The sequence below is a fragment of the Numida meleagris genome, chromosome 1, assembly GCF_002078875.1.
Source record: "Numida meleagris isolate 19003 breed g44 Domestic line chromosome 1, NumMel1.0, whole genome shotgun sequence".
Classification (NCBI taxonomy): domain Eukaryota; kingdom Metazoa; phylum Chordata; class Aves; order Galliformes; family Numididae; genus Numida; species Numida meleagris.
The window spans coordinates 4,302,561-4,329,768 of NC_034409.1; the positions used below are offsets into that span (position 1 = coordinate 4,302,561).

The 27,208-nt window shown below is 42.8% G+C and overlaps 1 protein-coding gene across 1 annotated transcript in view; it reads left to right on the forward strand.

Annotated features, from left to right (window-relative positions):
• The window catches only part of TAF3 (TATA-box binding protein associated factor 3), a 114,250-nt gene continuing 89,159 nt past the window's right edge, over positions 2,118-27,208 (forward strand). The window contains exons 1-2 of the mRNA XM_021384347.1: positions 2,118-2,381; positions 13,283-13,525. Of these exons, the coding sequence (XP_021240022.1) occupies positions 2,216-2,381; positions 13,283-13,525 (409 nt within the window). The 5' untranslated portion in view covers positions 2,118-2,215. The remainder of the gene's footprint in view (positions 2,382-13,282; positions 13,526-27,208) is intronic.

Sequence of the window (27,208 nt, forward strand, 5' to 3'; positions counted from 1 at the left end):
AGCTGCTCTTGAATTGTGTTGTACACCGAAGTTGGCTGGCCTAGAAACTGTAGCACCAAGTGCTGCCTGATCAGTGCAATTCCTAGTTCACAACCATGAGCCTGAAATTCCTTGAGCATAATTTTATTTAGAAAAGCATTAGATTTTACAGTAATTCAGATGCTTTGGTCCTAATATTCTCTGACTTTGGAGTCAGTGTGCCTGATGCAGCAGTTGCTCCAGAACAGAGTTTCTGGTACATTAAACGCTTCTTTGGGGAACCTAAGGAATAGCGTGTCTACAGGGAAGTTATTTCCAAGTCCTTGAACCCCAAGTTAATTCTGTTAACAACACTTAACACAGTTTCAAAAAGGGCCTGTGCATTTGCAGGCTTCTACAACACTCAGAAAAAAATTTCTAAGATTTGGGAGGCCAGTTCAGCATTCCTCAAGGAGCTAACTTGTTAACTAAACAACTTCTAATAAGACAACACTGTTATTTAGTTCTGTGCTTCACACTCCGCTTACACACGATGACTGAGTCCAGTTCAGCAGTTGCATTATTGGTGTACATACACCCACTATTGTATGACAGTTTTGTTGTTCCTCCCTCTGCCTCCTGCACCACTAAATAGCTATTATTTTTATTTCTGGATCTTCTTTTTTTGCCATCATTGTTTCATCCTATGCCTGCACAGTTTTTTTTTTCCCAAATAAACAACTCATCCCTACATCTGTTCCCAAAGGAGGTGTTTCTAACATGGTTACCAAGGCAATCTTAGTCTTACATGCAATTATTTATATACTTGCCTGCATAGAGGTAGCCTTGCAAGGTTCTACTCCCCAAAAGATCCCCAAACTCGCCTTGAATTATTTAGCCCGTATTGGGGTGTTTTAGACACTTCCTACTGCAGTCTTGGTTTCTCCATGTATTCCCAATGAAATTGTAAGCACTTATCTTGCATGCAAGAATCCACACACCACAGCAAGGTTGCACGCTTTTTCACACTCAGTCATGCTCATCCTGCTCCCCACTGTCTGCTTAATTAAAAGCCATTGGTCTTAATATTTTTGGGGTTTTTTTGGAGGGGGGGGGAATCTCCTGCCCAAAATGCCCTGTCTTGTTACCAGGGATGGCACTGTGGTGGAACCTCTGACCTGCAGACAAGTGCACGCAAGCAGGCTCTTACAGATCGATCTATCTATCTATTTATTGTGTTTCCACCATCTGCAACAAACTCCAAAACAGATTCCTAAAAGCGTTTTCCTTTTTCTTGGCTCTGGTACTGGAGGAAGTACTGAAATTGGAAAGGGGAGGAATGTAATAAATCAAACCCTCCCCCCCCCTTTTTTTTTTTTTTGCTTCAAGGGAGAAATATCCTCTACCAGTCTTCTGGCTTTCAAATCAATTTTGTTTTAAAGTGTCTTAAATCAGGCCCCTTCCTGTGTCCTTGAGAAGTCTCTTCGCTATCAAAGGATTCTCTCCATCAGTTTCCTCTCAGATTCGTGTTCCCCGCAGCATGTGAATGCTGCAGCTTGCGCGTGAGTGCAGGAAATTGCTCTAAATTTAACGCGATGCAGGGTTAGCAGCAGCTGTGCCGCACGGTGAGTCCGCACATGAGTAACGAGGTGGGACATGACGGCCCTACACCGCATCTCCAAACCAAGTGACAGACTGATAGGGTCAGCACTTGATGCCTCCTCAAGCCCTCCTGGATACAACAGGACACTGCCAGCGCCTTGTCGCAGAATCATTAACACTGGGAAAGACCTTCGGGGTCATCCAGTCCAACCACCAGCCCATCCCCGCCATACCGCTAACCATGTCCCTCAGCGCCACATCTCCGTGCTTCTTGAGCACCCGCAGGGACAACTGACCCCACCACCTCCCTGAGCAGCCTGTTCCAGTGCCCAACCGCTCTTTCCGAGAAGAAATCTCTCCTAATATCCAACCCGAACGCCCCCCCGGGGCAACTCAAGACCACGTCCGTCCTCCCATCCCAAATCCCCTTCTCCACGTTCCCCCGCTTTGAGGAGAACTCAGCGCCCCGCCCCGCGCCTCTGCCCGCGCGGCGGCTCCGCTCGATGCGATCGGCGTTGGACCGGCTCTGCCTGGCGCGGGGCGGAGCGAGGTGCGGCGCCAAGATGGCGGCGGCGGCGGCGGGCCCTGCGTGAGCCTCCCGCGGCCCTCCCGGCCCAGGGCGGGCGCGGGCGGCGCGGAGCCGAGCCCAGCCGGCATGTGCGAGACGTACTCGCGGTGGCTGCTGCGGGTATCGGTGGCGCAGATCTGCCAGGCGCTGGGCTGGGACTCGGTGCAGGTTTCGGCCTGCGATCTCCTCACCGATGTGCTGCAGCGGTACCTGCAGGGATTGGGCCGGGGCTGCCACCGCTACTGCGAGCTCTGTGAGTGGGAGCCGGGCCGCGCTGTGGGGCTGGGGGGGCGGGGGGTACGAGCGATACGTTGGGAAGCAGAGGGAGAGCGGCTGTGTGGAGAGAGGTTGTGGGGCAGCGTGGGGAGCTGTGGGGCTGTGTTGATGCTTTGAGGCCGTAGGAAGGGCAGCTGTGGGTTTGGAGGCTCTGGGCCCGTTTTCAGGGTTGTGGGTAGGAAAGCTGTAGGGCAACGTGGGGGATACGGGAGTAGAAGCGATACTTGGGAGTCATTGGAAGGGCAGCTGTGGAATGGGAGGCTGCAGGGCAGTGATGGGGGCCATAAAGCTAGGAGCAGCACTGTGGGGCCACAGGAAAGGCAGCTCTGGGTTTGGAGGCTGTGGGGCAGTGCTGAGGGCTGTGGGGAGGAAGGCTGTAGGGTAATGTTGGGGGCTGTGGGAATTAAAGCAATTCTTTGGGGGTGTAGAAAGGGCAGCTCTTGGTTTGGAGGCTGCAGGACACTGCTGTGGGTAATATGGAGGAAGGCAGTGTGGGAGGCTGTACCTGCAGGCTTACACAAAAGATAGATGTGTGACTGGATGCTCAGGGGGCTGTGAGGAGGAATTCTGTAGGGTTGTGTTGGGGAATGTGGGAGTAGGAGCCATATTTCAGAGCATAGGAAGGGCAGCCATGGGTTTGCATGTTGTAGGGTAGCGCTGGGGGCTATGAGAAGCAAAGCGTAAGGAAGTGTTGGAGGCTGTAGGGCTAGGGGTGATCATTTGGGGGTATGGGTAGAGAGTATATGTAGTTGGAGGCTATAAGGCAGTAACAGGGGCCATGGGATGGGAAACTTAGGCAGCGATGAGGGCCACAGGACTAGGAGGAAAACTTTGGGGTCACAGGAAGAGCAGCTATGTATTGAGAGGCTGTGGGGCAGTGTTGAGTTCTATGGGGTGGAAGGCTGTAGGGCAGCGTTGAGGGCTGTGGAAATAGGAACAATGCTTTGGGGTCGCAGAAAGGGCAGCTGTGGGGTTGGAAGCTGTGGGCATGTTCTGAAGGCTGTGGGTAGGAAAGCTGTAGGACAGTGTTGGGGGCTGTGGGACCGGGAGCAATACTTGAGAAGGGTAGCTATGGTATGGGGCAGCAGTAGGGGTCATGGGGAGGGAAGCTGTAGGACAGTGTCTGGGACTAAGAGGGTGTGAGAAATGCTATGGGGGCATAGAAAAGGCAGATGTGCAGTGGGAGGCCAAGAGGTAGTGCTGGGAGGTGTGGGGAGGAAGGTTTTAGGGCACTGTTGGGACTGTGGGGGTAGGAGCAGTACTTTGGGGACAAAGGAAAAGCAGATGTGCAGTTGGAGGCCAAGAGGTAGTGCTTGGGGCTGTGAGGAGGAAGACTATAGGGCAGTTTTTGTGTGTGGGAGTAGGAGCAATACTTTGGAGGCATTAGACGGGCAGCTTTGGGGTGGGAAGCTGTAGGGCAGTGTTGGGGGACTATGGGCTAGGAGTAACACTTCAGAGCATAGAAGGGCTGGCTGTGGGGTTGGAAGATGTGGGGCAGCATTGAGGGTTGTGAGTAGGAAAGCTATAAGACAGCACTGGGGGCTATGGGACTAGGAGCAATACTTAGGAAGGGCAGCTGCTAGGGGCCACGGGGAAGAAAGCATCCAGATAGTGTTTGGGACTGTGGGATTATGGGCAGTGGTTTGGGGGCATAGGAAGGGCAGCTGTGGGGTGAGAGCCTGTGGGGCAGTGTTGGGGGACTGTTGACCTAGGAGCAGTACTTTGGGGTCACAGGAAGGGCACCTTTGTGTTTGGAGGCTGTGGGTCAGTGCTGAGGGGTGTGGGGAGGAATGCTGTAGGGCAGTGTTGGGAGCTATGAGGATAGGAGCAATAATTTGAGAGCATAGGTAGATGTTCTCTGGGGCGGTTCTGCATGTTGAGTGCCTGGGATGTTGGTCTTTGGGCAACTGAGTGAGAGCTGAGGGGATGGAAGAGGTCAGGCCGTGGTCTAGTGGGAGATGGGCAAGGAGTTGGGACTACGGGACTGCAGATGTAGGGGTAATGAAGCTTTGAAGTAGAAGGGAGATGGGGTTGCTGCCTCCCTTTCTCTGTCTGCGTTGTGTAGAGTTGGGGGGGGGGGTGTGTACAGGAGAGAATATGGGGGATTTGGTTTTGGGGTGGGGATGCATATGCAAAAGAGCACAGGGATCTGTGCTTGTGGGATCAGGGATGTATGTGTGTAGGGTGACGTGCAGTTGGGGTGAAGGATTAATGTGTAGTAGGGCAGCGTGGGGCCTTGCTGGATTTGGGATTAGGAGAACAGGGTTATTGGTAGCATTGCTGAGGCAGAGACATGGGTCAGGAAGCTCACACCATGTGAAAGGAGAGGAAAGGGAGATTCAGGAGTCTGTGAGCACACAGCAGCATGTCTATGTGGGGACAGATGAGAAAGAGGGTAACGTATATTGCCCTGGTAGTGGATGGAGGATGACACTGCGAGTCCCTCAGCGCTGACTGAGTGCCTGCAGAGCCCACAGGGAACATATATAGGGAGGCAGATGGCCCTGCAGAGCTTGGGAGTGCTGGAGGGTCTGCAAGGTGTATGATGGGGGAATGAGAACAGGGTAGGGGGACTGCCTGTGCTGCAGGGTGTGAGCATCAAGCAGAGAGTGGCAGTGTCCTGATGGGTGTGGGAGGGCTTGATGAGGTGTCCTAGAAGTATGGAGCCCTAAGAGCAGGGCTGGGGTTGCTGCACTGCTTTGCAGGAAGGGATGTGCAGGAGAGATGACAAGTGGCAACTCTGGTCTGTGTGAACTGAACTTTGTACTGGCACTTCTGCTTAACTTATGGGGATGTGAAACCAGAAATTGAGGGTGACACAAACATGTCTTCAGCAAGTTTGCGGGTGATACCAAGCTGAGTGGTGCAGTTGACACCAGAGAGGGGAGAAATGCCATCCAGAGGGACCTGGAATGGCTCAAAAAGTGGGTACATGAGAACCTAATGAGGTTCAAAAAGGCCAAATGCAAAGTGTTGCCCTTGGGTCAGGGCAATCCCAGGTAAATCTGCAGGCTGGGAGAAGAACTCATTGAGAACAGCCCTGCGGAGAAGGACTTGGAGGTGCTGATGGGTGAAAAGCTGATCATGAGGCAGCAGTGTGCTCTTGCAGCGCAGAAGGCCAACAGTGTCCTGGGCTGCAGGAGAAGAGGGATGGCCAGCAGGGAGAGGGAGGTGATTGTCCCTCTCTACTGAGCGCTCGTGAAGCCCTGTCTGGAGTACTGTGTCCAGGTTTGGGTCCCTCAGTGCGAGAAAGACATGGAGCTGGTGGAGCAGGTCCAGAGGAAGGCCACAAAGATGATCAGAGGAGCACCCCTCCTGTGAAGAAAGGTTGAGGGAGGTGGGTTTGTTTAGCTTAGAGAAGGCTCTGAGGACACTTTATTGGGACCTTCCAGTACCTGAAGAGAGCTTATAGGCAGGAGAGGATCCAAGTTCTTATACGGTCTGATAGTGGTAGGACAAGGGGGAATGACTTTAAATTAAAAGACAGTAGATGTTAGGAAGGAGTTCTTTACTCAGAGAGTGGTGAGGCACTGGCACAGGCTGCCCAGAAGGGTTGTGGATGTCCCATTCCTGGAGGTGTTCAAGGCCAGGCTGCACGGGGCTCTGGCAATCTGATCTGGTGGGTGGCAACCAGCCCATGGCAGGGGTTGGATCTGGATGTGCTTTAAGGTCCCATCCAACCTTAGCCATTCTGTGATTCCGTATTCCTGTGGACAGAAAATACCTTCCCAAGATGAGGCTCAGCCTGGTCGGGAGAGGAGCAGCCTTGGCCTGAAGATGCTGTGCCTGTGGTCATGCAGTCTTCCCAGGAGCAGAAGTTCTCATTGCATCATTAATCCCCAGTAAAGCAATCGATAGTGATCTGAAGAGAAGTGATATCCAGCACTGCCACTCAGTCTTGGCAGACACTGCCCCAGGTACTCAGTGTTTGCAGGTCTGGGAGGAAAAGATGCAGAGGTGGTGAAAATACAACTTAGGCCTTTCCTTCCTGAACGAATTGGAAGTACATAGGGGGAGTTAAAAATGAGATATCCCTCTATACTTAGGTGCCTTAAAAAGGGGCAGAAAGGAAATCTTTTCTTTTCCCTTCTGTGAATGGAGAAGGAAGAGGTATCATAGTTAGCTCTGTTTGTCTTGTTTGTTTTTTTTTTCTTTAGTGGAGAGAGGGAATGTGCTGTTTTCATGTCAGCAATATGGTATTTCCCGATTTATCTCTCTTAACGTGGTTCCTGCATTTATTAGTCTTAAAGGTTTGTGAAAAGGCACCTTAATGTTCAGCTGATGTCTCCCTGATTTTTCAGAATTGTTTCCTTTTGCGCCTAACAGAAGTGACTGTACAAATCCAGCTCTGGATGAATGAGTTGTATTTCACCATGGTTTTGCATAAGTGGAATTAATTAAATTCCAATTGTAGCATCTTCATTGTCATCGTGTTATCTCAGAGTCAGACCAGTTGGGGTTGAGTTAGCAGGGCTGTCAGCTGGAGGGACATTATCTTTGTATTCAAAACTGAATGGATTTACTCTGACGTAATTGAGGCAGTGTGGTATTGCTTTGAAAAGCATGTCATCGCCGTTCACATATTTTCTCAGTTGCAAAAGAAAATGATGGCTTTCCCAGCTGTGTTAGATCTTTGTTCCAGCTGTTACATCCCATTAGGAGAGCCACATTCACGATTTTCATTACTTTTCTGCTGTTGTTTCTTTGCATTTGCAGTAGCTGTGGTTGATGGGAGTGAATAGAAGACAAAACGATTCGCAAAGCGGTCTTGAGATGTGTTTGATGCTGTGAAATGCTTTGGAATGCTGTGTTGGGGTGGAGGAGAGGGTGAACTTACAGGGGAGAAAGTGAGGGTTTGCTTGTTGAAATAAACCGTGTTACGCTGTTCGTGTTTGTGGAAAGCTCATGAGAGGAAATCTATTCGGTATGCAGTATGCTTCACACGTTTTTATGCTAAAATATTTGAAAACCAGTGTTGGAGTGTGTAATTAAGGTATTGGAACTAGAAAGCAAATGACATCGTGCAGTTTCTGAGAGCCAAGGTGCCCATTTCTGCTATTTTAGGGGGGAGTTCCCCATCGTGTGCTTGTCTCTTTGCACTCACGATTCATGCGGCTTTGCAAGGTGTAGACATGAGTTTCTCAGTGTTCTTTCATGGAATTTCCCTTGTTGAACATATTCTTGGATACGCTGTGATTGATTTATTTTTTTCTGCTGAAATTATCTTGACAGTGAGGAAGCCAAGATTAAAAGTTGCTGTCTCATGTTGTGTGAACGTATTTTTATTTTAAAGATTGATTTTGTATGAACACGTAATAATTTATGAATATCTTACCCCTCTATTTTAATACATTAAACTTTTATATGAATAATCCAAATCACTTATATATAAAGAGGCAGGAGGTGATCTGATGAGTACAACGTTGTAATTAGAAGGGAAGATGACAGATCTTGCAAAATGTTTTGCCAGATAGAGCTGGCTCAGGAACTGCTCTAATGTCACTGCACAATCTCTTCTCAGGGAAAGCAACTTCATTACAGCAAACCTCTGTTTTGGAGAATGCTGACAGCGAGCCAGCGTTTTCCTCTATGGGGAGAATTAACCTGGAACCAACCCAATTTACGTTGTTGGTTTTTTTTATCTTTTTAAAATTTCACTCTTATCAGTATATAATAATAATCCCTATAGCATTAGGATTTGATGCTCAGTTTAAATGAGGTAATTCCCTGCACTGATTTTTCTGAGCACTGTGACCAGTATCTATCTGGGGCCCGTTACATTCCATAACGTTTGTTCCTATAGGTGCGCCTCTTGATGCCTGATAACCCTGAGTTTTGATGGTTTTAAGCTAATTAACTTCTTACTGGCTAGCGATAAAGAAAGGTAACTTGATTTTTTTGCTCAGCGTTTATAAATTACGAGGGAAAGGAGCAGACTGAGCAAAAATAGCAAGAAGATGCTTTTGCCTGCCTGGTAACTACGTTAACAGGACCATTTTTCCCAGTTAAGTGCACTCAAATAAGGCATATGTGTATACATACTGTGCATGCTTCCAGCTGTTCCCATGGTTGCTGGATGAAAGTCATGCGTTGTGTACTTGAGTTATTCTGGAGTAACTCCTCAGTGCAGATGCACATATTCAGCGCATGGTAGGGCTGTGTAACTGTGACAGAGCTGAGGAGCTAGGCCTAAGAACTTACTACTTAAAAAAGAAAATTCTTTTCTGCAAAAACGAGGGTGAACGCTGAGCTATTTATAAGACTGCACATGTTGCATGGGTAGTGACTCAGTACTTTTTCTCAATATATTTATTTCAGAACTGCAGTTGCTCCCTGCTTAAAAAAAAAAAAAAAAGACATGAGAACAGAAGCATTCTGTTCTGTGCTTGTTAATTTTTCACTGACTCCCATGATCTTTGGGCCCCAGATAGGGGAGGTGAGAGGATGTGGGGGGATTGACAGAAGTCATTCATTCATCAACCAGTCCTGAGATGGAGTTTAGGGAGAGAATGAGAGTTTCTCCCAGGGACATCCTCCAGCCCTGCAGTCACTTTGGATAACATGAATATTTGTCAGCTGGTGACATGGAGCAGCAGTTAGACACTGGACAACTTCTCACTGGACACGTGCTTTTTTTTTTTGGATCCACTTCTGCATGCAGGTTCCTCCTTACTTTCTTACATAACGAGGCTGAGTAATGTGGCTGTGTGGCCATTTCTGCAGCTTTCTGATGAATGAGTTTAGAGGACTTAATGTAGCTCTGCTGGTTCCCATAGCTCTGTCAATTTTAGAGCATCATTGCCTTTCAGGGAGATAGTACAGCTTAAAGCTTGTGAGGAAAAATATTCTCCACTGGTTTGAGATCAGCAGGAGAGTTGTAACTTGCTGGATGATAACATCCCAATCCCAGAGAACTGATTCCTGGACACATCCAAGGTCAGGGTGGATGGGGCTCTGAGCACCTGATCGAGCTGTAGGTGTCCTTGTTCATTGCAGGAGAGTTGGGCTAGGTGACCTTTAAAGGTCCCTTCCAACTTAAGCAATTCTACGATTTGTGATACTATTTGAAATGTTGTGATACAGGGAGCAGCGTGAAACTAGAACCCAAAACCTCCAAAGCTGTAATTTGTCACTTGCTGTGCAACATTGGATTACTTGTTTTACTGGAAGGCACCAGCAGATGAATTTTTAAACTGAGGGTAGCACAAATACCTGAAGAATATCAAGACAAGTTCAGTATACATAAAATTACTACTTCTTTTTTTTGTGAAACACCAGGAGAGTTGCATGTTTGTCAGCATTCTCTTTAATGTGTCTTCTGCTATTTGAGTGAATTTCTATTGAACAAGATAGAGAAGAGAAATGTTAAACCACTAAAATAAAAGTATTGAGACACAGGCTTGAGTTTTTTCAAATTCGATGAATCAACTGAAATTGCATTTAAAGCATTTTTGTGCTGTATTTCCAGTTAATAAAGTGTTTTGAAACCGAAATTTTTTTTGCATACTTTTCTCACTGAGGTGGTGTTTCTAGAAAAGAAGAGGTGAACTGATCAGTGCTTTCATTGCTGTGATGGTTGCAGCTTTTAAACACTTTGAGTTTTCAGTCAGTTTTATCATAGAAGGCCTTAAATTGGGAAAAGACTTTAAAGCCCCTCCAATTCCAGCCCCCTGCTGTGGGTTGGTTGCCCCCCAGCAGATCAGGCTGCCCAGGGCTCCATCCAGCCTGGCCTTCCAGGGCTGGGACATCCACATCCTCTCTGGGCAGCTTGTGCCAGTGCCTCACCACCCTCTGATTAAAGAATTTCTTCCTGATATCTAACCTAAATCTATCCTTTTTTAGTTTAAAGTCATTCCCCCTTGTCCTATCACTATTACACTGTATAAAAACTTGGTCCTCCTCCTCCTTGTAAGCTCCCTTTGAGTATTGGAGGGTCTGAATGAGGTGTCCGCAGAGTCTTCACTTCTTCACTCTGAACAAGCCCAATGAGTTGTCATTGAGTCTTTGGGTCAGAGATATGGAAAAATGTTACTTAGCTTTTTTTAGCTAAAAATAAATATAAGTTTATCTGTTATCCTCATCTTCTGAACTTGCTTATTTAATGCCATAATTGGTTAAATATTTACATAACTTAAACATTTAGTGTATTTTCATGCCATAAACATTTCACACCATACCTGGTTGCTTCCCTGCCATGTGTCCTTAATAACCACTTGTAGGAAGAAACCCTTTTTAGCATTTATCACTTGCTTATGATGTCTGTACCTCTTCAGGAGGTGCAGCACAAGAAGACTTTTTCCTATTGCAGTGATAAACTGGTCTAAAACACCCTAAGCATATGTCAGTAGTGGTGGCAAGAGGCTCTCATGGAGCAAGGCTCTCGAAAGACCCTTGTGCAGCCCCAGGAATGGGACAGATGTTGTGTCTTGCAGTCTTGGGAACCTGGCTGTGTGTTTTGTTTTTCCTTCCTAGGCAGTGTGGACATAGCGGCCTTCCAATACCTGAAGGGGCCTACAGGAAAGCTGGGGAGGGACTTTTTATAAGTGCATGTAGCAGCAGAACAAGGGGAAATGGTTTTCAACTGGAAGAGGGTAGATTTAGACTAGATATCAGGAAGAAATTCTTTACTGTGAGGGTAGTGAGACACTGGGACAGGTTGCCCAGTGAGGTTGTGGATACCCCCTCCCTGGAAGCGTTCAAGGCCAGGCTGGATGGGGCTGTGAACAACCTGGTCTGGTGGGAGACATCCCTGCCTATAGCAGGGGGTTGGAACTAGATGATCTTAAAGGTCCCTTCCAACCCAACCCATTCTTTGATAAGCGAAGTGTGTCCATATCTGTTGGTACAGTTTTGGGTGTAGGTGATGCCTACCCTGGAGCTGAGAGCCGAGGCTCCCCATGGATCATTTCTGAGCACGGCACAGTCAGGTATTTCAAGAGCATCCAGAGAATAAACATCCAGGGAATAAATTTACAATGCAATAAATATACTTTGGGGCTTGTTGAAGAGTTTTCCCCAGACTTTGCACTTTAACTGGCTGTTCATCTTGGGCCTGCTAAGTCTTGATGCCCTAGCAAGTGGTTCAGTAAGTTCAAAGGTATCTGCATAGTCTAAAGAGTGACTAAAAATGACATACAAAATTTCTTGTCTGTGTCAACTAAGTTCAGTTTTTTAATGGTGAAATATTTCTATCAAATGCAGAATAACTATAGGGATCTCAAAGCTGCCCTAAAATCATGATGGCCTTAATTACATTTGTGTAAGCCTCCAGATTTATCTATCCCTGGAGTCTGCAGGGGAAATAATTGGCACTTGTACTAAATATTGTACAAACACAAAGTAAGAGATGGTTCTCATCGTACGGAGTTCGCATTCTAAATGCAGACAAAAGAGGCGAGAGAATTAAAACACAAGCGCCTTGCCCACAGTCACACAAGAGGCCTGTGTTACAGAGCTGAGAATCAAAGCCATAATCTGAGCATTACTCTTATCTTCACCGCAAGACTGAGAAGAGAAATTCTAGAACAAAATTCTTATTTTCTAAACGTACCTGCAGGCAGAAGTTGGCTGGGGTTTTGAATTCATCCAGTGATGTGAGAACCAGCCCGCTCGGCTGCCTTGGCTTCAAGATAAATCAAGAGGAGATTAGGTTCAGAAAAAGAACAAAAGAGCATCCCCCCCCCCCCCTCGACCCAGTTCTCCAGAGCTGAGGCTTCTGAGTTCAGAGTGGTGATTGTGTTCCTTCAATAAGCATGGACTGGTTTCCCATTATTACTTTAACAACCAAATTGCAACTTATCATTTAGGGTTATAATATCTTTGTAAGCCGTAATGTTAATAATGCTGTGTAGTTTTGTAGAATTAAAAAATAGCTGTTTGTAGTTTAAGGCATCTGTTTGATGATGATGAGAAGTTAGGATGAGACTCAAAGCAGTGCCTTAGGTCTGAAGCCAGGTGCCCTGCTCTCCCTCTGGAGGCTTTTGGAGGAACTGCTCTCTGCCTGCCTGGGGAAACTGAGGCACTTGGAGGACTTCTGTGCTGTATAATTTACATCTCTGACCCCAATTACATGTGTGGAATGAAGTACGTCGTCTCTTACACTGTCTTTTTCTGGAGATCGTATAAAAGCAAGGTTCTGATTGCTTGGCCAGTAAGGCTTCTTCATACTTCTTATAAGAAGAATAAGGTTTTTACTGTAGAGTCTAACTTAAATTGCACCACAGGAAATCTGTCCCTGAAATTTCGAATAGAATATTCTCTCATCATCTGAACGCTGTTGGCATTACTGTGTTTCATCCAGGAGGTATCTCTAGCTGGTAGGTAAAGTGACTCATAGCTTATGAAGCCTGTAGCTTCCATCTGATGGAAAGATGCTATGTAAAGAATTTTTGCTATCAAGAGATATGCAAGATATCTTCTTTTTTTGCTCCCTGTGAACTACTTTAGTTTAACAAATAGAACTATTGATTTTTTAAATTGAAAAATAATCTCTGGTCGGTTATGTGCTGGTAAAGGGACACTTTCAGCATATTGAGGGCTTGTTTTGTTCATTTTAATGTACTTTATGAAATCAGAGTACTTTGAGTGGTGTTGTGTGTTGTTAATTTTCTGTTGCCAGGGAAAGCTGCCTGTTAGGCTGTGCTGTTGATGTGCAGCTCTTTAAAGTGGTATGGATTGAAATAAAACATTTTTTTTACAGAGTTGCTTAACTTGGAACTTTTTTATAGCCCAGTGAGCAGCAAACCCAGCAGAACTGCAGATCAGTAATCTCCATTACTGGTACTGAGGGTTGGCAAATTGTAATCTCTGTGGGTTAATTTTTTTTAACTGGATTTTTGCAAAAAAGTCGTTCTTTTGTTGTTGTTTTTTTTGTTACAGATGGCCGCACAGATCCAATTTTGGATGACGTAGGGGATGCCTTCAAGCTCATGGGGGTTAATCTACATGAACTAGAAGATTATATACACAATATCGAACCTGTGACTTTTGCACATCAAATCCCTTCATTTCCCGTCAGCAAGAACAATGTCCTACAGTTTCCTCAGCCTGGGAGTAAAGATGCAGAAGAAAGGAAAGAATACATCCCGGACTATATGCCACCTATTGTCTCTTCTCAAGAAGGTGCGAAATTAATCATTTGGTTTTCAGTTTTGGTCCTCGTGTGCTTGCATATTTGTGTACATCTTTGTGCTGTGTAGTCACTGAGAATTACACAGGCAAAGGTGAAATTAAAGCATGGTGTCAAAACAGGTGATGGTGCTGTGGCAGAAGCTAGTTTTTCACTCTTAACTTTACATGCTTCAGAGATTATCTGGTGTCATAATACGCTACATCAGTACACGTTTCCGTAACATGCTTAAGTTCTAGAATGACAAGAAATATTTTTTACTGTACCTTGTATGTGATAGCCTCCCTCTCTTGTACGTAGTGCAAGAGGTTGCAAATTTGGTAAAGGCAGAAGAAGGACGGGTGGTGAGAGTGGCACAGCGTTCTCAGCTCCTGGCACATGTCACTTCTTCTGTTGAACAAATGTTAAAAAAAAAAGAAAAAGGAAAAAAAAAAAGCCAAACTAAAGTCATCTTCCAGTTAAGTCTGATTTAAAATAAAGAAATAAGAGTTGTTTAGAGGCACAGTGCTTGCTTCTGATTTTCTTAGCCGACGTTGACTGGCATTTCTGCTATTTTGTCATCGCTATTCCAAGTGCTCTGCTTTCCTTTCCTGTATAAAAGCCCCACGGAGGCAGGGGCTAAGGCTCGCTGTAACAGTGAAACCAGCTGTAGAAATGCGGCAAGCTGCAGTTGACCCGTGGCATTGAAAAAGGCAAGATTGTTGTTTTCCTTTTTATTTTCTTTCAGCTACGTGAAATTTGATTGCTAGCTAATAAGGTAAATATTTAAGAAATGTGGCCTCATCTAAATTTCTCTTTGAACAGTGAACATCCTGCATGTATACTGTGGGAGGAAACAAACATATATAAGCTTGTGGTTTGCAAAAAATGCCAGACATCATTCTTTCCCCAAAGAGTGAAGCAAACTGACACAATTCCCAAAATATTTATTTCATTTAAAACTTCAGAGGGGACGGAATCGTGCTCTGTTGTGCCTCTTGTTCTTTTTGAAGAAGTTAGGTCTCAAAGGCTGAACGCTGAAATACGTGCAAAAATTCTCCCCAGTGTAACAACGAATAAATGATGTTGCCTTATTGGTAAAGTGAAATCCATTACTGTGCTGCTACAGATGTTGGATGGGACGATTTTTCAATGATTATAAAGCAGTAGTAAGTGTATCTTCAGTCTTTCCTATAGGGTGTTCAGATAGATAGTGTTACTGTGTGCTTCAGTTTGTCTAAGAGAAACTAGAGTTGGAAACAGCTGTCTGCTTGTAAATGAATGTCAGATACAGTGGTTTCAGTGTGTGCAGTTGCTCATAAAAAATGTTCTGTTTCCAGTAACAACTGGAGGACTTGCTCAAGCTGGCAAGTTTCCTGAAGCTTTGTAGACCCAACTTCTCTGTTGTCTTTAATTGCGTAGAATGCGTAATTATTAAAATGCTGTTGGTCTGTAAAATCTCTTACCTTCGTATAACCCGGGAAGTGAAAAAGTTGTTCACTGCAGAAATACTTTCTTGAATTGATAAGAAGGTACCGGTAGCTCTTCCCTTTATGAAGGTTATTAAAAGTATTGTTCAAAACGTAACTATGAACTCTGGAAGAATAGGCAAGATGTAAATAATGTATATGTACGTTATAATGGTATCAGTAAGAGAAAAGCGTGGAAGAGGACTTTGAAAAGTGAATGGGGATTTTGGCTGTGCTTTTTTGGCTACTTTCTTGATGCTCTTTAGTCTGATTTTTCAGGAGGTAAACAAACACCATTCTGTCAGAGAAGTCCCTCTCCTTTGATGTGTAACAAGCTACCCGACAGCACTGCGATTTGGGCTTTTTAACTTGGAAAATCAAACTTGAAAAACACGCAGGAAAGATCAAATCCGAAAGAGCTCAAAGCAGCCGTAGACGAATATCAGAACGCAGGGGAGGGAGAGCTGACAGTATTACAGACTCAGTCTGGCTTTCCGTGACATACTAAGAGAGAGTAAAAATTGAAATGGGGACAGTTGTACTTTTTTTTGTATGTAACTTTTTATACTCTCTCTCTTGGAAGTTAGATGCAGGAGTTAGATTTTAGCAGTCCTTATAAATAATGTATGAATCCTTTTAACACCCGAAGCAAGAAGATATTATTTCCAAAGTTGGATGAGAACCAGGAAAACTTCTAATGCCTAAGGCTAGTGTATCAGCGGACCCACAGACACAGCTTCACAAAAAGAATACTTTTTTTTTAATAGCAATTTAAAGCGAGCATTAAATATGACAGCTGAATATGGGTTTGTTATAGTTGACGTAAAATACTTCGAATTGAGAACATTTCAATTTTGAGTAAGCGCTTGCTGAAAATAGTATTTATAATTTTGTGCTTGATGTGCTGTGTTTTCGTTTGGGTTTTATTTTTGAGGGGAGGAGGTAGATCAAGAAACAGTCTTAGATGCTTTGTTGTATTGGAAGAAGGTTTACTTGTCTAGATTTGAGGAATGCTGTGTAGAAATTCTGAAGAATTGCAAAAACCGTTTGAATAGTTTGCACATCTTTACAGGTTAAACAAAACTCTGATTGCTAAGGTTACGAAGTTCATAATACTTGAGCTGCTTTGAGTGTGTAATAATTAACCAGTAACGAAGGAAGGCTTCGTGCGTGTTGTGATGCGCGGTGTAAATCTTTCAGTCATGTAAAGGAACTGTCAGGAAAAATAGTTATGTCCCAGTTTATACTGAAGCCTAGAGCTCAGCTCATGTGATGAATATTTATTTACTGATAATGATTCAGATGTTACTAGTGCTGATACAATTTAGCAGTAATGTGACTGCGATGCTCTAAGGGTAGGAGCAAAAGAAGGTTTATTAGGTGAGGTGGTATCTTTTAATTTTATCAGCTGATCCAATTAAAAGTATTATCTCTAGTGTCAAAGTGACTTCATAGGTAATTCTAGATCAGTGCTTTAGCAGTAAAAAGATTTTTTTTTTAAATTGTTCATTAAACTCAGTGTTCAGTATTCACCATGACCAGTAGGTGCTGCTAACCTCCTTCTCAACACTCCCTGCGTTCCATGCGTGTGACTAGCCGCTTATTTCCACTCCTCTAGAACTGGTGGTTTTGTGTTCGGAGTATACAGTCTACCCAGCAGTTTTTGAGATATCTTAGTTATCGCTGTGCTGTTATCGAGTTTTTGGCAAAGTTCTGTCCAGCCTGAGCAAAGCCATTTCCTTCAGATATATGCTTAGCAGTGAGAAATGCTGAAACAGCGCTCTGAATGATTTCTGAAGTTGCGGGGGAAGGGGATGACGGCAAATAGGTTTTCACCATCTGTAATTTGTATCAGTTGGGAGTTTAGTTCAGGGCTAGCAGTTTTGTTCCAAGAAAGCGGCGAGCATTTTCTTGCCTAAAACAAGAAGTGCCTCATTTCAGTAGGCTGCACTAACCAAATGATCTGGTGCGCATCCAAAAGCTTGCACTGCGAGGATCTGCATATGAAATGATATATTTTATAAAACGATCTGATTCAGTATTGCCATAGCAAATGCCGGTTTTCAGCAGTATTTTTTACAAAGGCCACTGAAGGGATAATTTTATGCCAATGTATCATGATGTTCACTGTCTTCCTATTTTTAATTAGTCTCCTTTTTGTTTTTTTGGAGTTATTTTAGCACTGTTGTCAGTAAAATGTCATGGTAAACTTGTAAGACAGATTAAAGAAGGAGAAAAAAATAAATTAGTTGCAAAACATGATGGTCATGCTTTATTTCTTGCTCTTTAATGTAGAAGAACATCGTTTTGGAATAATACATCAACTTCATAGAATTTATTGATTTCATTTGAAGCAAAACAGTACTGAGTTGAAACTAGGCCAACTGAGAAAGCCCAGCTACTTTTCCATAGCTAATAATAGTCATTATTACATTTATTCTGTGATACTGTTTAAAGCCCTGACTCCTGATGTTTTAGGAACACGTACCATTCTCCATTAACTAAACAAAGCCAAGTATGTCTTCTACATGTGCAATGGTAACCTTAATTTTAAGCTTCCTGCAAACAATTTCTACCTGTACTTGATGCATTGCCACATTTTTAATAATATCCATTTCTTTATATAACCACTTTGTCATCTTTCTAGGTTTGTGTAGTCCTTCCCTGCTTCTGTGGCTGAGAGGCTAAAGAAAACATGTTGCTTTTGTGCTTGTAATGCTGGTCATGATAATTCGTGTTAAACCCTAATTCCTCTCTTGCCCTGTGATTGTGTTGGGCTACATCAGAAGGATACGAGGGAGGAAACATGAGAGTCTCTTCCTAATGTTTAAGATATTTTGCAGGGGGAGGTGGGTGGTTTCTAGGGAGTGAAACAATCTTTTGAATCCTTGCTTTCTTTTTCTGTCATCTGCTTCGTATCTCTTCACTTCCCACTCATAGCGGCTCCTTTTCCTTAGAGATCACCTGGAAACAAATGTAATTTGTGCTGGGCATTATGTTTTGTGGTCTTTCATTCTCGATAATGTGTGTTCCAGCACTGGCACTGTATTTCTGATCACTGGAATCAGGACCAGTTCTTGGCATGATGTACAAATTCAGATTTATTTATAACCTTTTCTGACAAAGCATCTTATTTCCCCGGCAGATCAAAGCATAAAATTGTTGATCTCCTTAACAGTCCTGCTTTTTCCCCCTCTTTGCTGTTGATGTGATATTGGAACCCGTTACCCACCAGAGCCTGATGCTTGCAGCTGCCTGGTAGCATTGAAACCCAGCTGCCCAATAACAGAACTTCTTTAGTTTTTCATAAAATGTTGGTTGCTAAAAATCCTAGTTGAATTGATGAGAGTGAGTGGGATGAAGCAAGGTTGGTGGTGAAAATTAACATTTTTGCATCTGATGCCTAGGACCTCCCTGTGCTGTGTAAAGCATTAAGCATCATAGCGACATAAAGCATTAGTGTCTAGCTCTGGTGGCTAGATATATCAGATTTTAAAACTGTCACTGGCCCCTCAGTTTTGCAGTGCTTTTTTTTTGGCTGTGGTCCAGAACTGAATGTAGCAAGGATCTCAGAGCAGCCTAATTTCAGTCTCTGGTTTCCTCAAGGGTTAAACAAAGGCAATACCTCTTTCTAAATTAGCATGCAATGGGCTTTAAAAAGAATACAGGGATATCAACTTTGCCATTCTGATAACACAGTTCTCGCTGTTGCTGTTTCTAAGCCTTTCTGCCTTTACCGTGATCTACTTTTAATTCCACAGACTAACTCTTCTCTGTTCTAACAGCTGCACCGGTGGTTTAAAAGCAGCAATGATCTTTTCAGCAGAGCTTTTCCAGTATATTTGGCTAGGAAACCACCACCCATCAACAAACAGGTACTGTGTAGTCAACCAGTTTGAAGAGTTAAACCCCTGCTAGACTGTGAGCGCTTTGCTCCTGGCTGCTAACCATGCCCAGGCGCTGAGCGTTTGCAAGCTTCCTTTAGCCGGCCGTGTGCTGTGCTAAGTGTTAGACGCTGATTGCTTTTGTGCGAGTGAGCCTTCATGTATGCATCAGTCTAGCAAGGAAGAAGCAACAGGAAAAAAAAACAGCCAAAATGAGAAAGGCAGCCAAGCTTGAGATGCAGGCAGAAGAAAGGCGTTGGGAAAGAGCCAATAGGAGAGGCAGGTTTCAAAGAAAAAGCAAAATATGAGGCAGGAACAAAAAGCATACAGAAAATGTGCCTGGTTTAAATCTTGCCATTAGACAGCAGAATAACTCTTTTATAGAATGCATGCTGATAAAGCTGTAATTGGGAAGACAGCTGTATCTTTACCTTTTCTTGAGCAGCAGTATCATAATCTAAAGCATAATTTCCAGTGAAATACTGCAAGAAAAGATTTAACGAGGAAGATTTTTTTAGAGGCTTAAAATGTGAAGCTAAATAGGTTTTCACCAAAGAGGTTCAGTTAATTTGCAGCATTTTGGAAAAAAAAATCTATGTAATAAGCAACATAGTAAAACTTCAGCCATGGCAGAAGCCCAATGACATCGCTGGGATCTGTAAACTATGTAGACAGAGGCGTACACTATTTTAAATTCTGTGGGGGTTAGTACCTTGCTTTCCTTAATCATTCATGTCTTTGGAAAAAAAAGAAAAAAGATCTTTGACTGTTTTTGCAAGAAGGAGAGTGGCTGCTGGAAGTGAGAGAGTGAGGAGCTGAATTAAAAGTGTTTGCATTGGATTTTGGAGGGGAGAGGGCAAATCATCTTAGCTTGTGAGGATTTTTATGGCTTTATTTTGTCTTTTCTTATACATTAATGTCCTGTCCTTGAAAGCAGATAAACCAACCTAGAACCTCACTATACACGAAAAGCAAAATTGGAAAATGTATTTCATAAAGAAGCTGAGTGCGATACTTGTAAGAAGTTAGTAACGCTAACAATAAAAATCAGCATTGTGAAATACTTTTTTGTTTAGTTTTTTGAGCTCTGAGTTTTACTTGCCGCATATAGCAAATGTAATGCAGTTAAAGTGACTTCTCTCCAAGGGGATATCATCCCTTCAGAGCCATCCTACAAAGACTTTTCTGTTTTCTTCGGACCTGTTTAGATAGCTTACAAGTTGTTAGTGATTTCTTAGGGATTCAAAATAAAAACTGCACAATGCAGAAGTTGCTTCTTAGAAGCCGGTCTGTTACAGTAAATTATTTACATTGAATCGGAATGAAAGTCATGGATTCTTTCAGTGCATTATGATGTGCAAATTGCAAGTTTGGCTGTAATAAAACTGGAGGAGAAAATGGGACTTTATGATAAAAGGATTCTATTGTCTTGTGTGTTTTGAACAGAAATGCTGCCATGATTTTAATTTCCTAGTGATCCCTTTTCAGCAAAACTTTTGTCACTTGTCTTGACTTGTCACGTCAGATCAGTTTTTTCCCTTTTCTGACAATATGTGACTTTGTTTGCAGCCCGCGTTGCTTCCTGCACTGTCTACTGCTGCTATGCTTGAGGGTTTTATTTCATCTGGATCATCAGACACCTTTGCACCTTTGAAAGCATAAGTTTCAAATTAGGTTATCGTCTGATAGCTGCGTGTTACTGTTCTCAAGCCTTTCAGACTTTCCCTTACTACGCAGAGTATTTTTGGTGACTCCAGGGGAGGGGGTGGGAAGTGGAAAGCTTAGCTGCTGTTTAAAGCAGGCTGAAAGAGAAGAGTAACGTGCCGATTTTAAGGGCCAACGTTGTAACTTTTATTATTTTTGTTTGCTTTTTCTCCATGCAGGAGCCTTCCCTACTTTTCATATTGTGCATGTAATTTTTTTGCCACCATTTTAATGTAATGAAAATGTTAGCTGGTGATTACTGACAAGTGGCCTTTAAGGAGCAAAATAAAAATTATCTTAGTTACTGGTCTCACACCCACAGATATGACAGTTACTCTCTGCCCTGATATTTGCACCCAGCTTTCTGAGACGCTGTTCAGAACCCAGGCAAGCCTTAATTTTGTACCGTATTGGGAAGGACGTAGAAATAGAGCATGTTGAGTTTAGGTGTTGAAACCTCACATATCTCTTGTTTTAAGAAATGTTTCCCCAGCAATGTCAACATTCTCATGCTGGTGATTAGCAGCTGTGGTATTTGCATGAACGTGGGGCAGGATCCACACCTGGAGTTCAGGAGCTGTCCTTCCAGGTAATTGTTCCAAATAACTGCTCTGGAGAGCAGTTACTTGCAAAGTAACTCATCTCAGTTTTAGACACTTTTGATGTGTCTGAAATGTTTCTTTTGTCTTGTGAAACTATCCCTGCTTGAAGCTATTCAGGAATAGACATTGGACTTTGTTTAGATGCATGTTTTCAAGTCTAGCTGAGCCTAACCTTGATCTTAGCATCAGAACAAGCCGTTGTCTAGACAAAGATCACGCACGGATTACGGGACCCGTATCTCTCTCACATCAATCAGGTGAATGATTCATTACAAGCTTCTGCAGACAAGTGTGTGGTGGAGTCCAGGTTAAGACTATGGAACTCTGCCTTCTAATTTTTAAAATTATGACTAAGAAAGCTCATTTGAATTATTTGTCTTTTGCCACACACAGATAGGCATTTTAACTTTACCATACAGCGCTTAACTTCAGTGCCTTCTTCAAGTCTTCACCTTTGAGTACGTGATCCCGTTTTCTCCAACTCTCCACCAAAGGGAATATTAGTGAGTGGGTAAGTCATTAGGAAAGGATAACTCATTTTTGTGTGTAGGCAGTTCCACTCGATTCTGCAAGAGCCTGAGAAATTTAAAGTTGGATAACATGGAGAGTTCAAATTAGAAGGCAGCTGGAGACGTGACCCTGGTTCAAGTAGCAAGACACTTGGATAATTAAAGCTCATCTGTAAAGAGTGTTTTCCATAGAATCTTTCTTTTTTTTTTTTAATTGCAATCATTAGATATGGCAATGTCTTTCTGATGGCTTGACAAGATAGTATTTTTATAGGTTTCTTTAGTTTGGATTTTGTTTCTTTGAACAGCTGTGTATTGCGTGACTGGGTTAAATGTGATTCTGTTTGCAAATTGTATATAAGAGCATATTGTTTGGACCAGTTAAGTAAAAGCTATTGTAGCATACCTGTGTTTTTGAAAAGCAATGTCAAACTTGAGCAGGGCTGGATTTGGCTTGTATTTAGCCCAAGGCTGGAAAACATAGGGTCTTCAGGTGGTAACACAATAAGTCACAAATTTCTCTGACTTGGTTTAGATTAATGTTTCAATCATGGTTTTAAGTGATGACGCCACGCTGCCAGAGGTGATATTTCATATGGAGAGATAAATTTAAGTTCAGCTCCATGTGTGTATATATTTAAAACAGCCCAATAACAACTTAAATGGCCTTCATTCTGGCCACTTTACAATCTGCAGCATTCAACTTAATTTGTTTTCTTTGGTGAACTTGTTTGCCCCCTGCATTCATACCATTGATGTCTGCTGCTTTCCCATTCCAAAGAGTTGTGTTCAAGGAAGGCTGTGTGTTTCATGTGTATTCTTACAGTTGGGATGAAGCATGCTTTTCTTCAAACGTTATGAGCTCTTTTCCCCGAGGGGTGGAGGATGGTACTGATTCTGTGTGTCTGAGAGGTACGGCTTAACAGATTGGCCAAATAATCCATTCTGAATTGGAGAGTGAATAATTTTAATACCCCTTATCTTGCATAGATTTTTGTGGATACTCATCTCAGCAAATGAACTTTGCATTTCTAAACGTTTAGAGCAGCATGTTCATTCAGGTATAGCATACTTGAATCTTAATATTCTCCAAGTTTCTCCACGTTTCTCCAAGTTTCTGGGGATGGGGAACTTTTGTTCCTGGTGTATTTAACAAAATGGTTTGTGCTTGTGTGCGGACAACGTTAATGATGTCTGACAGTCACAACTGGGAATAGCATGGAGGAAATAATAGTTCTTGACCAATCGCTAAAACACAGGAAGTGCTGGTGCCATAGGAAGGGAGAGAAACTCACTTTTCATTTCCTTTCAAATCCAGTGCGTTCGGATTAACTTTCAAGGGAACTGAGATGTAGCTCTAAGGATTTGGTCTTCAATCGAGTGTTACCTATGCGTGGAGCCCATCTCAGCAGGCAGTTAGTCAGCAGCCAGGAAAGCTCTCATAGCTCAGCTGCTGGGTATCCTATTGCAAATTAAATATGAAACAAGGATACATTTGGTTTTGCATGGGAAACTTTAACACATGCATTAGAGAGGCTTTCTTTCTGTTCTGAATATTTTAAATCACAATATTGCTGAAGGTGATAGCTCATCTGTAATCTGTCAGGGATATCTCGTTTCTTACGCTGTTGTAAAAAGAATTGGTGGATTTTTACCATTCCTATGTGCAACAGTTTTAATTTTAACACAAGTTTTACATATTCAGATGAGCATGAGTAAATTGCAAGACGTTTTGTAGTATTCTTTTTTTCAGTATGTGTATAAATATAAATAAATATTTTCAGTGTGATTGCAACATGCATATATAAATGTCTTTTCAAGACCAAAGCTGCAGTTAAAGTCACCTACCCTTCCTTTTCCAGAGAGCTTGAGCTGGGATTTTTCTTAGCTCATTCAGAATTACAAATGAAACGCACTTCAATTTTAATGAGATTTAGCCATTTGTTTATCACCCTTTAACATCAGACCGTATATTTTTCATAACTGACAAAAGTTATCCTTAAAAAAATGGCATAAAATCGCATTGACTTTGATGAACTGAAAAATCAAAGTGGAATTATATAGCTGTGGTGTTGCCAGATAGTTCGTATACTGCTCAGTTACACTCACAAACTTCTGCACACAAAGGTTATTGCAGCTCATGCTGACTGTCAACATTGAGACAATGCAATAATTTTAGGACAGTTATAGAAAGTAAACTTTACATGAATTAAAAAGCAGGAGCATCTTTATGTTATGTTTCCTTCTCTTAGATGTGCTGATTGTCATGGACTACAGTTGATGAAAAACCTGCAGTGTTGCCTGGGGAAGGCCAAGATGGAGGTCTTGTGTAGAGCCAGGAGTTGGACTTGATACTTACGGGTCCTTTCCAAATCGGGGTATTCTACAAAAATGCTTCCACAGTTGTAAAAAGTGAAGAGTAGGAATTAATTGATTCTTAAACTTACATTTTGCAGTATTTGTTATCGGTAGAATTTGATTTGAATTTGATAGAATTTTTGATGAAATTAGAATTGATTTTGTACAGTGGGTACACGTGCCCTGTGTGCCACAGGACATGTGTCCTGTGTTCTGCCACAGCAGATTATGATTGTGCTGCAACTTTCCTAGGCTAAACCAAGCAGGGTCACTGCAGTGTTCATACAGAAGACAAGCACAGACATCCGCAACACTGGAGCAGGTAACCGTGTTGGTTAGTAGGTGGCATTTTAGAAGAAGCTTGCTCTGCTGTTGAGACTGGCATATTTTAAATGGGATGAAAAATTAAGTCCTGGCCACTCGTGGCGATTAAAGCCTCGGTGGCTCACTTTTCAAGAGTAGCATATTAACCCTCCTGGCACGGCTCCAGTTGGGTTATAGAGTTCTGCCAACCTAAATGCCCCAAGCAGTTTCAAATTCGTTGGGTAAAAACCAGTCGGCACTGAGTAGCCGCTGCATCCTCCCACTATGATTACTGTGTTTCAGTGGTAATTCAAGTAATTCTGAGTTGAGGCCAGGTCCTATCGTCTGAATGCGTGCAGCAAGCATTTTTTTCCTTTTTTCATGGCAAATCCAGCAGTGCATGTGTGTTTTCTGGGTTGGCGTTAGACCTGTGTATAATATGGATAATAACTTCCATATGATATTTTTCTATCAGTATGAATAGAAAAGGTGTGTGGGCTTTTAGAGTAATTATATGCAAATAAGCAAGTTAGAGGGGCAAATGGTTACAATGTGCTGCGACAGAAAGGTGTGTGATGTGGGGAGGTGGTGCTGGCTGTGGTATGTTCACCACCAGAAGAATGCACGTCGGGGTTAAATAACTTCCAGTAGCGTCGTGTGAAATGGAATAATTCTTATCAGCCCCCAGTAGAACGGCAAACACTTGTGCTTTCAGACTGCAGTGTTACACATGTGCTTATTCTATGCGGCCGCTGTTGGCCTTATCTAAATGGAAAACCCTTTCCAGCTTGAGAACAACTTAGCGACTTTTTAGTATCAAAAAGGGCGCATTATATACAACACATGTACAGGACTCAAAGGAACATGTATGCTGCCTAAAGTTTTTGGAGTTACAGTGTGTGTACGCTAATCTCCTGAGAGTTCATTGCTCCGTGCTTTTATCGAGAGCAAAGGGAGCTGAGCCGGAGGACTTCTGTACACAGCCACTCCATCTGAAAGAACCAGCTCCTTCTTTCTCCGTTCAAGGCAGTGTGCCCAGAAGTGTGTGCACATCGCTCCTATCAATACAGTCACAGGACTCCGACTTCCTTTTTAAGTGAAAATAAAATGAAAATGTTTTAATTCCTTATTGTTACACAGCAGAGGAGGTTTCTGCTGCAGTCTAACTGGCTTAGATCTGTTTCTCTGTGCAGTGCATCTTTGCATTAAGCTGCTGTTACCTTTAATGCTGCATAGAAGAGATGAAATGCCTTGGTAGTGTCTCAAGAGGAAAAACTTTACATTTTCTTTTTACAAAGAAAAGCATAGAAATGGCTTAAGAAAACCTGCTTCTTTTGTTTATCACAGATGACTCCAAGGTGATGGCAGTTCAAACTGCACGGCTTTGCTGCAGCCTCTCTGTGTCCACTTTTACAGTTTCTTTGCCTTAATTGGTGTAAGCTTTGCTTTCCCCGATAATCTTTTATGAAAGGGCAGCGAGATGGGGGAACAAGTGAGCTTCAGAGTGAGAGATCCCGTCCAGAAGTCGTGTCCACACAGTATCACATGAACATGGAGAGAACACGGCAGCTATCAGATAACACGCTGAACATGATTCTCCAGAATTAGGTGACTTTGTTTCCTTTCCTGTATTTAGTGTCCTGACGTCTAACAGAGGTCAGGGTTACTTTTTGAACAGCCGGAACTGCATTAGTTCCATTCTTTTTCTGAACAGCAGTTCATTTCTTTCTCTAGCATTAAGACAGCAGCTGTAACCTTTTCATTTTAATGAGCCAAAGCTTTGTTCAGCCAGGAACCTCTCCTGGTCACAGGTAGCATGGTACATGAACATATTTAAGGCAGTCAATTGCTGTAAGAAGCAGCACGCGAAGAATAGTCTTGCTTCTTCATCCAGAGAACCAAATTCCTAATTACAGCGGAGTGTACTAAAAATGACATTTGGCAAAAATCCAGAGCAATACTCAGCCTCGTTGCCTCTTGTTTTAGAGGCAAGTTAGCTGTTCTGTCATTACACCTTCTGATTTAATAGATGGCAAGTTAGAAACACGTGGAGATGTTTTTACTTCTCTCTGGAAGTGTGTTAATACTGTACTCACCAAGGATTTATATTTCTTAAATGTTAACTGTTTATACTGGGTTGTGTAACATACACTTTCACTTTGCCGATGCAACATCAAGGCTGAATCCTTTATTCTGCAAAACCCAGTTTGGTTTTTTTGGCTTTAATTTTGCTTTTCTTGTGCGTATCTCATTTATAGCATTCATAGTAAAATATGTTCTTAAAACAATAGCAGCGTGATTTGGTTACATACAGCAAATGAAGTAATATGAAAGATATAGGCTTTCTCTAATCTAAGCCTACATGGCATTTTATATTGCTATATGTTACGTGGCTATAAAATACATTTCACAAGTTAAATATTTTGAGCTTTGTGTTAAAACTTTTTAAATTAGCATCACTGAAAGACTAGTAATAATGTGTACGGCATTTTAGTTAAAATTAATTCAGTGTTTTTTCTAAGTTTACTTGAAATTGCTTCATAGATCTTTCTACCACTGCCTCCCTTCTTGCTTGAAAACGAAATGAAGGGTATATACCCCGTGAGAGTGGTTTTTGTGCACCACACACTGGCTTTCAGAATGGAAATTTTGGGATGGAAGCCGAGAAGAGCAAAACAAGCACATGCAAAGAAAATTAAATGTTTAAGGCTGATCTGAGCACTGGAGATCAGATAACTACACTCATAGTGTGTCTTCTTGGGAGGTTGTACTTACTATGCAGTAATCTCTGTTAGAGAATAAGAGCTTAGCGTATGATACACCTGGCACAGTTTTGAGCGCTAGGTCCAGCCGGTTGATCCTGGCAAT